Raw genomic sequence first — 12,035 nt, 5'->3', positions numbered from 1 at the left:
ATATGTTCCACTAAATTAACACATGAATTCAGTATATAAATAAAATTAGAATAATGTAATTTATTAATTAATGAATTCCGTTTAATGTAATTGTGAGAAACTGAAACTCAGCCATTTGTTTCTTTTGATACAAATAGTACAAATGTAGTTTTATTGGTTGGATTACATTTGTTTCATGTATCCACAGGTGAGTGGTCTTCCCGGGTCAGTGTTTAACCTGGCCCCCTCACACATGTTCGGAAACAGACTCAACCCAAATTCAGCCATGGCCGCGCTCATTGCCCAGTCTGAGGCCTCTCCTGCAGGTAAGGAACAAGCCTTGCTATTATTAAAACTGCTCCTCACACTTCTGTTTGTATAAGTTGAATTCAGGTGCTTATATAAAAATACTCAATAAAGATGCAGTTAATTTCAAATTAATGAACACTAAATATTCCAAATGTCTATCACAATTACATGAGCTGATGTTTAAAAAAACAAAACAGTATGCTGATATGTTTATGTATATGATTATATAGTTCTATAGCTTCTTGTCTCAGTGTTGTTATTGGCACAATTGGAGAGAGAGTTTGTGTGTGTCCAGTGCAGGAGGGCTGATGAGGGAGTAGGAGATGGCTTCAATAATGAGTAGCCACTTCCTGATACAAGACATCTGGTGCCGAGCAGGCGAGGAGGAGGTGGAGGAAGAGGTTTGGTAGTTCCTGCCGCTGGTCAGCAGTCACCAGAGCTGCTCTGACCCAGGGGTCAACTCACTAATCAGGCTGAATGACAGCGGGCCACGGCTCCGAGACACACACAGGAGCATCCACATACAATGATGCTTTGTGTAAAACCAGTAATAGGGAACCAGTTACTCTAGCTATGGGGAAGTAAATATTTAAGTTGCACTCTTAAAATGTATATTGTTCTGTGCATACTGGTCTATTTAAAAGGGGAATTGTTCATAGTGATGGTAATTGAAAATGAAGAAGTGATTTAGCACGGTTTGACAGTGTCACATGAATTTCTTGGGAAGCGATCATGTGATGGTCTCAGCATGGACACTCTGAGCTGATGGACCCAGTGACTGGCAGCATGAGTGAGCAGCCACATAAGCTGCCGTTTTGTCCCTGTGTTACCAGGGCATGTGTTGCATGTAAGGTGTGTGTCTATGAATGTGTCCATACATGTGCACTGTTTATTTTGGCACTTTCTCTGTCATTGGAGTATCTGGACAGGGGAAAGAGTTTAAGAGAAAAGGACATTAAAAAGACATGAGCAAGGGCTGGAGTGCTGACCCAGTGGGGCTAAAAGCTGGATTGACTGTCTTAAGTAGAGGGGAGTTTGTGGCAGTGTGTACATGTAAAGTGTGTGTGCTGCGCTGTGTGCATGTGTGATTCATTACTCTAACTGAAGAAAATGAAAAGAAGCGTCTGGCCAAAGGCCCAAGGGGAGGAGGGTGAGTGACTGTCACAGAGAGTGGAGCGAGAGAGGAGCTCAATGAAGCTTGTGTGAATTTAGTTTAGGAAAAGCTGTTTGGACGTTGTGTAGAATTAGTGGTTCACACCAAGCTATTTGTGTGTTTTTGGGGTTTTATGTCAAGTTTATGTCGTTATGCATGGTGCACGTTCGTATTTATATTCTTAATTGATAGCCGCTACGCTTGACAAAGTGAGTACGGTAATACAGAAAAATAAAACTTGTATATTAGTGAAATTTGGAAAAATATTAAAATATTAAAAAATAATATACTAGATACCTTTTTTTTTTTTTTACAACTTTCAAACAATTGTACATTTTAAACTTAAGCATCTCCATAAAAATATTGTTCACTGCAATATTTTTTAACAAAATTAATACATGTAAATTACAAATATCTGAAATTTTTTGTCTATAGACATTTATTACATTATTTGTATTTATTCTCTGTTTCTGATATACTGCCATTGTTTCTTTAAATACACTGCTAATTTTAATTAAGATTATTTATATATTTTGTGCAAAAATGCTTATATTTTGTATATTCTAGAAGATTTTTTTATTGATTTTGTGTGTGTTGTTGCAGATCAAGAGGTGGGAGACAACAGCAGCAGCGTCGGAGCTCAGGGCTTTTCCATAAGAGCTTCTCCAAAGACCACCCCGCGGTGCGTCCATGCGCACGCACACGCACACACACGCGCGTACACACACACACACACACACACACACAGATGCTTCAGTCCCATTTACATTCCTCACAGCTCCCTCCGTCACCCCTCCCCCGCTCTGCTGTTCCCCTCTCTGGCCCCTCGCCTGCTCTCCGCTCGCTCACACACACATGTACACACACCGCTACAGGCAATTCTCGCTCTCTCAGCCAACGATAACTTGTGTTTTTGAAGGTGGTAACTATCCTTCAACTCCAGTTACATTTTTTTGTTCATATTAACCACATGAATGCACACCCTGATGACTTTTTACGTCATGGTTTGTGTGTGTGGGCATGGATTTGTTTGGGATCCGTCACTTAACAAGGTTGGTTAGTTTTTAAAATGACTGTTAATTTGCATCAGTTTGTATTTTTAAATTATACAGTTGGGGAACTATAATATCTAAAGGTAAAACAAAAATGTAATTTGTCCGAAAAAAAATTACAAATAAAAATTAAAAATCTTGAACACACAGACAATAAAATGTGTCTACAAAAATAAAATTACAATTTTATTTTACAAAAATTAATAAAGAATTATAAATTTTTGAAAAGACAACACCTGACTTAAAATTATGTTTTTAGAATGTTTAACCTAGACAGCATTACAGTACATAATTCAAAACGATTAAAATAATTAATACATTGTTTGTACGATTTCTTTTAAGTTGTGGTAGTGGTAGAGTGGTTTACTTGTCTCTTGTGTGCCTGTTGTCCCTTATTCGCAGCAGATTGTCTAAACGTGAGCGCAACAGAATTTATTGTATATTAACAGTCTCTTCATCCTCCTGCCTCACTCACTCCTGAATGTCCCGTTTCTCGATCTTTTTGCTCTCTCTTTCTCTTTCTCACAGACAGAGAGAAAGCCTGGCCCCTTTTCATTAGGGGCCACTGTAACAACAAATTGATGTAGTTTTATAGCCAGCAGTGTCTATGTTTGTCTGACGTTTATGTTTGGTCGTTAATCTCCCCATTGACCTCTCCATCTCTCCCTCACTCTTCCACCATGCAGCTCTCCCATTGGTGGCCTGCAGATCCGCTACGACTCTTCGGGGTCGTTGCCGGGGCCGGGCCTGGGGTTGCTAGGGGCGGGAGGAAGCGAGACGCTGCCCCCGGTGGCAACCAGCATCGAGCAGCTCCTGGAGAGACAGTGGAACGAGGGTCAGAGCTTCCTGCTTCAGCAAGGAGCCCAGGGCGACGGTGAGAACACAAAACTGCTGAAGGGAGCGAGATTGTGTGTTTACCACGCTCTGAACAGAAGCACACTAATGAGCTGGGTTATTTGCATAAATTGTGCAACTTTAGAAGTCCTTTTGTTTTCTTGTCATTGTGTCATTTGTCATACTTCACCTGTGTCTCCTGAACCACGGGAGCTTTTAAGAAAATTTCAGTTAACGTGTTGCTACAAAAAGTGACAACTGCAACACTAAAAAGATGCAGGCAACTGAAATGTTTTAACATGTCAGAATTTCAACTCATACGAATTACTCAAATTTGCAATTTGAATTTTATTTGTGCCATTTAGTAATTGTGTAGATTAATGTATTCTAAAAAAAATAATAACTTTAATTTAATGTGTCACGTGGTCAGTTCTGCTTCTGCTAATGGATTACATCCAACCAGTACAAGCTTAAGGTGTAAACCATGTCCATGTCATTTGACAGCCTAAATGTAGCTTTTACACATGAATCATTTGTGTTTTTTCTGTGTACATGAACTTCTCTTTAAGGACCAATAAAGTGATAATGAAAAAGACCAGTCACCTGATTGTTACAAAGGTAGCTGCTGTTCAGTGGGGCAGGTCCAGTCTATGCTTCCCCTTTGGGCCACTTGTTCGTGAGTATGTGCAGGCTTGGGTTAAGGCCTCTGTAGCTGATCTTGACCTTTGACCTCTCAGTGGAGTTCATCTGTCTAATTAGTCACTGGGTTTGTGAACAGAAACAAGAGCACATTATCATGTTTGACCTCAAGGACGAACTGCTCCATAAGGCCCTTTTTAGCTTCATCCCAAACAAAAAGCATTCTGAGCATTGTATTAATTCAGGCACTGTTGTGTGTGTGTCTGTGTGTGCTCTTAGTGGTGGGCATGTTGAAGTCCCTGCACCAGCTGCAAGAGGAGAACCGCAGACTGGAGGAGCAGATCAAAACTCTGACCATGAAGAAGGAGAGGCTGCAGCTCTTAAGCGCTCAGCTATCAGTGCCTTTCACCCCATCCTCAGCCTCCTCCGGTAAACAACTCCATCAATGTCATGTTGCTATTAAAGCCACATGTTGTTCTGTGTTACAGTGGGAATATGCAGGGTTCTCATTACAACTTTAAAATAGTTGGAATTTGGGGGAAATATAGGGAATATTACAATATTGCTACACACTACCAATCAAATGTTTGAACACACACCCTCTCATTCTTTTTCTTTATGTTTGCTTGCTTTCTACATTTTATGTACATACAAAGGACAAAATGTATTAAGCAAGATGTATGGAATTATGGCATGAAGAAAGAAAAGTTAAATAAATCACCTAAATATTTTTTTTAAATTTATATTTAAATGCTAAAGGCACTTCTTCCTTTGTCGACAGTACTGGAACCTTTTGGTCTTCTCTCATTGGGCTTCTTGATGAAATCTCCTTAAATGGTTTCACTTCACTGGTGTGCCTTGTTGGGGTCAAGAAATGCCAAAAGGGCAAACCAGGGTTGAAAGCAAAGGGTGGCTATTTATTTTGAGTTAATTTTTGTTTGCTGTATTCCATATGCCTTCAGTGAGAATCTACAATGTAAAATAATCATGCAAATAAAGAAGAAAAATAAATGAAAGTGTGTCCAGAGTTTTAACTGGTAGTGTAGGTTTTGGTCTATTGAGTGTTTTAATTTATTTATATAGATTATTTACAGCATGTTAGAATAAACATTTTAAAATCGTTGATGACCCTGAAATGCAAAAATCAACCAATGTGACTTTTGTCTAAGAACAGGGTGTTAATTCTTCTGGTTCCAATTTGTACTTTTGTAAATGCAATATCTTGTGATTATCTGAAGTGGATTTATATGTTTCACAGATGTCAAAGTTGGTGCCGCTGACTCCTCTCTTGCTGCTGCTGCTCAGGTACAGAGCTACTGTATATTGTGTGTATGATTGCTTTCAGTATTTGTCATTAACAGTGGGTTTGGTGTGTATTTGTCTTCCCCTCAGGACAGTGCGTCGTGTGGCGGGCACAGCAGTAGTGGTTCCACCTCCTCCCTGTCCACCCCTCCCTCAGTGTCCCAGAGCCCGCCTCAGCCTCAGATCAATGGGGTGGGGACTTTAGGGGCGGGAGTGTCCGGGCTCATGGGTGCACTGGGGGCAGGGGCCGCTCTGGGCATGGGGGGTATTGTCGGAGCTCTGAATGGAGTCATACAGACTCCAGGTGGTACAGGAACAGCAGCGCTCACGGTCAACAACAGGTATATACTTTACCATGTAATGGAAATCAAACATTTTAGATCTAGCGTGAATACTGCATTAAGTATTAAGTTCAAACTAAAAAGGACAGTCATTGAAATAGAATCCTTGTTTTGTGTTTTCCTTTTTGAAATCATTGTTGTTCTGGTTTTGCCCTTTGCTTACGATATGGATTGTAGCAGCACAACCACTAGTAAGACCAGGTGAGCCATGACTTGTAGTCATTGCCATAGTAGTATGTGTTGATGTCATTTGAGGGTTGTGGACAATGGCAGGTGATGTAGTGACTTGTATTGGGATAGGGAGCAGGCTGTCCTCTGCTGAGGGCTGACGTGTGAGGACAGTTGTGCGTGTGTCTAAAGTTGTGTTTTGTTGGCAGCGCTGCGCGGCTCCTCCTGCAGCAGCATCAACATCAGCTGCAGCAGCTGCTGTCCTCACAGCCTTCAGCGGTACGACACACACACAGGGCGTAGTCAGACTGCACACAGCCATCCGCTCTATCAAAGGCCTCTTTTACTCTTTCATATCTGCATCACTTGTTCTTATGTGTTCTTTGGTTTGAGCATGCCGAGATGCACAAACTACACCAATCAGCCCTCAATCTACAGACGTAAAGGCTGCATACTACTTTCACACACAATATTTTTTCCGTCCAATTTGTTTTGTATTTTAAATGATATTTTCCTTTGTGAATATTGTCCACTGATTTAAATTCCATCATTGGCCATTCTAACAATGTTTTTGTTTTGTTTGTGCATGTCTCAGGAGCAGCAGCAGGTGTTGCTCTACCAACTGATGCAGGCGCAGCAGCAGGAACTCCAGGGGCCCTCCGCTCAGAGCCAGGGCACCATCACAGCCAACCCCTTCCTGGCCCTCCAGCACTCTGATGTCCCAGGACAGAAGCCGCGCCTCACAGAGAAGGCCGTGGGTGTCGCTGGACAGGAGAAGACATGACGCTCAATGTGTCTTTGACTGTCTTTTATAAAATAAATATGCAGAGGTGCTTGGAGGAGCTGCCTGATGCTTAAATCCAAGTCCTAAGTCTGGTCTAAGCTTTCACATCAATATAGTTTATTTCAGTTTAGAAAAAATTTAGAGAAATATATACTATTTATTTTCTTTTAAATTAGTTGTAGTGCTGCTTAAGTTTTGTATTTTGTCATTGTGTTGTTAATATTTGTCCATTTTGTTAAACAGGTAATTTTCCTATGGACACTTTTTCAGTCATAATCTGTCCATTACCTCCCATTTAATGTGTGTCAGTTTTATATTTCTGGTATATTGTTATATTTCTTCATATTTTCTGTTCTCCTAATATGACTTTGTCTGGTTACTCTGCTGCTTCACTTTCTCAGGGGCCTCAGCTAACCAGAGCTGTGCAGTTGGCAGCACACTTGCTAGCACACTAGCTAGCACACACTAGCACTAAAATACTACAAAGGAAACTGTCAAGTATTACATGAATATAAAAATGCAGCTCCTTATGACAGGTCGTACAAGTAGCAGAGTCATGTTTTACATCTGTCTCGGCTGTCCCAAGGGGAACACTGAGGGAGAGGCTTGCAAAGAAAAATCCACACAGCAGCCTTTCCCCTTGTCTCCTCGGCTAAGTATGTATGATGTATGTACTCAAGTGATAAAGCCAAGTCTTGTACCATCACCGAAGACGCCTTTTTCTGCTTTTGGGCAAAGATACTGGGGGCTCACTCAGCACCAGAATAGAAATGTAAAAAACTAAAGAAAAGAAGACTCCTATGAAAAAGTACTGCAGGAATGAAGCTGATGGTTTCATCTTGTTGAAATCGTTACATTTGGTAGAGCTGATTGAGCCCCTTGCTGTACCTACCTCTCCAACAGGACCAGCCTATGAGGACCTTGGGCCAACACCAGCGCCCTGTTTAAATGGACCCACAAGTGTCAGGACTGGCCAGTTAGGGTCCAAACCCAAGTGCCTAAAGGCGGAGGAGAAGTGATCTACCCTGTTTGCCCTTTTCTAAAATCCACTGGTAATTAAGCTACAACACAATTACACAATTTACAAAACAGAGGAATATTCTGCTGCATTTCTCAAAATCCAAGCCAACTTTATATTGCGCTTTTTATTTATTTCAAAGTGTTTGTAAGATGATATATTTTAAAGTCCAACTGGTGTGATTGAAAATTTTCTACTACTGTGTATAGTTTTGTTTTAATTTCTTATACAGTCAGATCTTGCTGTAAAACCCCTTTAATAATCTGTTTTTAAATGTTAGAAGACGCTACTTGATCATTGGCTGAGGGTGGCTGTACATAGCTGTGTGTAGATGGGAGAAATAATGTGTCCAGGGGCAGTGACACAGTTTTTACCTCGTTATTTGTAAATAAATAAGTAAATTTCTCATTGGTGACTGGTGTATATATAAAATGGTTGTGACTGGCCATTTCTGGTTTGAAGGAAAGCCAATGAAGCCTCAGTCTGTGTGTGTGAATCTTAGGACCAGACAAAATGTTTTCACAGTGACTGGATACAAAGTATTAATTTATTTTTATATGTGCAGGGACATTGTGTTTCTTTTTTAAGTTTTGCACCATTTTCTTTGAGTCTTTTTATACTTGTGGGCACCATGCTTTCATCTGTGCACACGTATTGATCAAGTTTTGTACAATAAAAAAAACTAATATTGTATTTGAACACCAAAATAAAGAAACACTCTGGAATTTTAATTTGATTGTGTTCTTTTGGCACTGTGGCAGGACCTCCAGGGGCCCTCCGCTCAGAGCCAGGGCACCATCACAGCCAACCCCTTCCTGGCCCTCCAGCACTCTGATGTCCCAGGACAGGAGACACACCTCACAGAGAAGGCCGTGGGTGTTACAGGACAGGAGAAGACATGATGCTCAGTGTGTCTTTAAATTTGCAGAGGTGCTCGAAGAGCACTCTGGAATCCAACATTTTGAGGACTTTTCCCCAATCAAAAACTCTTATTTTGTTTTAATTTGTTGATCACTATGGCAATGATGCTACATTCTCATCATTCTGAAAGCCATGGATACAAAACAAAAACTGAAATAAAAAAATATAAAATAAAAATATTTTCATATTTCTATAATTACCTAAATTTAAGGTGATGTTAAGAATCCCATACACATTTACACTGAATTTATTAAATTAATTTGAAATAAATACACAATAAGTGCACTGAACAGTAAATATAGTCAACATAATGACACGCCACTGGGTTAAGGAAATACATATTTATGAATGGCTACTTGATGGAAATTGTGTTAAATTAATTAACGGGCTAATTGCGGTTTGCAGCAGTGGAGGTGTGTGGAACAAGTTAGATTTATTCATAAAGACTGGGAGAAATGAATAATCATGGAGCTGAGGGGTGCCAATAGGAGCTTAACATCTTACATTTAAACATTGTGCTCCGAGGCTCCTGTCCGTACAAATATGCGCGCACACCCCGGAGCTGATGACTTCCAGCTGCCAAGAAACGCCAGTGCGCGCTCCGAGGTAGGGGCACCATCCTGCTACATCTGCTTCTGCCCAAGTAATTAAAAGCTCACTTTCCTCCTGCGCCTCTGCACCCCCACATCTCCCCAAAACAGCCCCCAATCGCCCCTTGAGGAGTTCGCAGTGCCCCTTTTCTTGCATTCACAACATCACCCCTCCTCCCCCATCCGCTCACTATCAGAGCTGTCAATCAAAAGCAACTACACCCCTGCCTCTCAGCCTCCACCTTCCCTTTTAAAAGCCCCCCCACACACACACACACACACACGCACACACACACACACAGGGGGCACAGCGGCTGTGTCCATCATCGATCACCCCACCCAAAGCCTGCCTGCTACACGGGCTCCGGGCACGGGGGTGAGAGGGAGGGCGTACAGCTGATGAAGGACCCCTGTGTGCGACCACACCAGGTGCCTGATCAAAAGTCAAGGCGACACTGAGCACGCAGAGCTGGCGCAGGGGTTAAGCCGGGGATGATTGCACAAATGTAGGGCAGATATGCGCTGCTTTAGTTGCGGGATAAGCCGCTGTCACACAGGAATGCCCGGCGCTGCTACCTGCCGCCTCAACTGTTTTTAAGGTGTGGTTTCATTTTAGCACTTGTCAACAAAGGCACAATCACGCTGTTGAGAAACGTCCCAAATAACCTTACAAGCTCTCTCTAAAAAATACATTTAAAATAGGGACAGAATGCAAATACCAGCAATTAAATATTGTGCTGTCACTGATGAGTCTCCCGTAAATGTGATAAATTCGGAATAATCAGTAGCAAATCTTATTTGAATTCATGGGTTTGCTTCCTCAACAAGAAAATACAAGTTATGGATGTCCAATATCGTATGAAAAATACAAACATACAAATAAAACACAGTTTGTATGTAGACTACGTGTTTGTATTTTTCTACTAAAATAAACGATTTAAATGTTTCTGCAACAAAATTTGTAAAAAAAAAAAATAATAATAATAATAATTTAAAAAAATAAAATAATAATACAATTTATTTTTATTTTTTTACAAATAAGATCCTGAATGGTCCTCATAAGGTTGGCAACATTAACCCTGAAATTAAACATTACTATTGTAGCTAAAATAGGGCTATACAAAAAAATATATATTACATTTTTATAATTTAAGGACTGCAGTTCTACGCTTTATGAGGAACAAACTTTTGCAAAACGCATGTAATTGTAGCAAACGGACTTTGTTATTCATTTAAAGATTGTATCTTGATTGCTGAATTTTACCAATTTACTAAGTGGTTTATATGGATGAAACTGATAACAACCAGGCAGGAGAAAAAATAAAACAAAAGTGTATGACAGGTGGCTCGAGATCATTTAAAGCCTGAGTAAACCTGGTTTACCTAGAAGACAATTTACAAATTGAAACATGAACAAACAAATATGTGTATCCGAGCACACAAATATGGTTGTGATGTCACAGGATGGGCTATAGATTTCTGAATCACTCTCAGGTGAGGACGAATAAAATACACATGGAACTGGTGGCATGAGATTAGGAGTGTAGGTTTTAGGATTATGTTAAAAGTAATTGAGGGGAATTCTTTCACGGAAAAAGCTTCAAAGTGACAGAGCAGAGGGCAATAAAGCCGTGGTGTGATAAACCATTGGCAGGAGGCAGCCGCTGTGTACAGTAATGCGGTGTAAATCATCAGAGTGGTGCCATTAGGACGCTTAATCCTGAACAGAAACCTCCCGGCCAGAAGAACCGGATCAGGACTACAGAGGTGTTTAACACCAGGAAGAGGGACAGAGGACAGCTGAGGAAGTTGCCATGGCAGTGTTGTGTGCATTAACATGGCTGTTGGTGGATGTATGTGACTGTCCTTTGCCCCCCACGGCTTACAGGGTGGGATAATGGTGGCGCGCACAAGCAGAAACACAGCCTTGTCTCTCTTCAGTGTAGGACAGGGTATAGAACAAATGTTTAGCTTTGCTTGTCACAGCGACAACATATGGTCTTGTGCCCGTCAGAATCTCTAAATCTAACATTTTAGAAAAAATACATTTTAGGCGTTTTACTTTGGTGGCGTCGAATGGTTGTGGCTTCGGTCCATTAAATAAGAAATTCCATTTATGAGCATGTTTTCTAATGTCATTCAATTGTATTGGCAAAACACAGATTTAAAAAGGCTATGTGTACGAGTATTTTCATGATTATTTGATGCTTAAACAATTTCATAAAATAACATTGTAATCCAGTTTAATTCCTGTTAAAATGCGTCAAATGTATTTTTTGTTTTGTTTTGTTTTAGTCAGTACAGTGAAATTGACAGTAAAGCGGCAGAAGCCGCGCTTTGTTAAATGGCTCGCTTTCACAGCTCCGCAGCCTGCGCTCTGCTCGGGACTCAGCGGCTCCTGCTCTGCTCTAGAGCCGCCTCTAGCGACGCGATCCCCGGACACACAGCCGAGCAGCTGCCGATGCCTTCGAATTCCGCGAGTGACATAGAGAGGGTCAAACGAGGATTTTCAGAGTTTAATCCGGGCTGGTTGGGCACTTTTTGCATGGAAGCGGTTCTTTTCCTCATTCAGCAAAAGCGGGGAGCATTTTAAAGCGCGTGGTTTTCTGTTGTCTGCTTTTCCCCTTTGTCGCTGCGCGGGGAAATGCAGCAGCAGCGAGAGGCGCTCGGCGCTCGGCTCTGACCGGGAGGTGTGTGAACTGTGTGCTGCCACAATGCCAAAGGCATCGTAACACAGGCATTTATACGTGCGACATTTACATTACATTTGATTTAATTATATTATAGATAATGAATTCGTTGACTGGTTTGTATTTCACGTTAATAAACCAAGACATCGATTTTACCGTGCGACTATTGTTTCTGTGTTGCCATAAATTAAACTAATAATAATATTACAACTTTACAAGTTTATTAATTAGGGTCTTATCCTAAAATTTAAATGT

The 12,035-nt window shown here is 40.9% G+C and overlaps 1 protein-coding gene across 4 annotated transcripts in view; it reads left to right on the top strand.

Annotated features, from left to right (window-relative positions):
• Window positions 1-8,310, top strand: part of mllt10 (MLLT10 histone lysine methyltransferase DOT1L cofactor) — a 34,549-nt gene extending 26,239 nt beyond the window's left edge. For 2 of the 4 annotated variants that reach the window (XM_020925535.2, XM_055150777.1), the window contains 8 exons: window positions 188-305; window positions 2,045-2,123; window positions 3,180-3,367; window positions 4,246-4,395; window positions 5,225-5,271; window positions 5,359-5,609; window positions 5,987-6,056; window positions 6,373-8,310. In XM_020925535.2, the coding sequence (XP_020781194.2) occupies window positions 188-305; window positions 2,045-2,123; window positions 3,180-3,367; window positions 4,246-4,395; window positions 5,225-5,271; window positions 5,359-5,609; window positions 5,987-6,056; window positions 6,373-6,561 (1,092 nt within the window). In that variant the 3' untranslated portion in view covers window positions 6,562-8,310. Of the gene's footprint in view, window positions 1-187; window positions 306-2,044; window positions 2,124-3,179; window positions 3,368-4,245; window positions 4,396-5,224; window positions 5,272-5,358; window positions 5,610-5,986; window positions 6,057-6,372 lie in introns of those variants that run through there. The other 2 variants (XM_055150778.1, XM_055150779.1) reach the window with 2 other exon arrangements.
• The last annotated feature ends 3,725 nt before the right edge of the window (window positions 8,311-12,035 follow it).

Source organism: Boleophthalmus pectinirostris, unplaced genomic scaffold (genome assembly GCF_026225935.1).
Source record: "Boleophthalmus pectinirostris isolate CB_2022bp ecotype Guang Dong unplaced genomic scaffold, ASM2622593v1 HiC_scaffold_15, whole genome shotgun sequence".
NCBI lineage: Eukaryota > Metazoa > Chordata > Actinopteri > Gobiiformes > Gobiidae > Boleophthalmus > Boleophthalmus pectinirostris.
The sequence above is the reverse complement of the archived record's forward strand: the minus strand, read 5'-3'. Positions and strand labels throughout refer to the sequence as shown.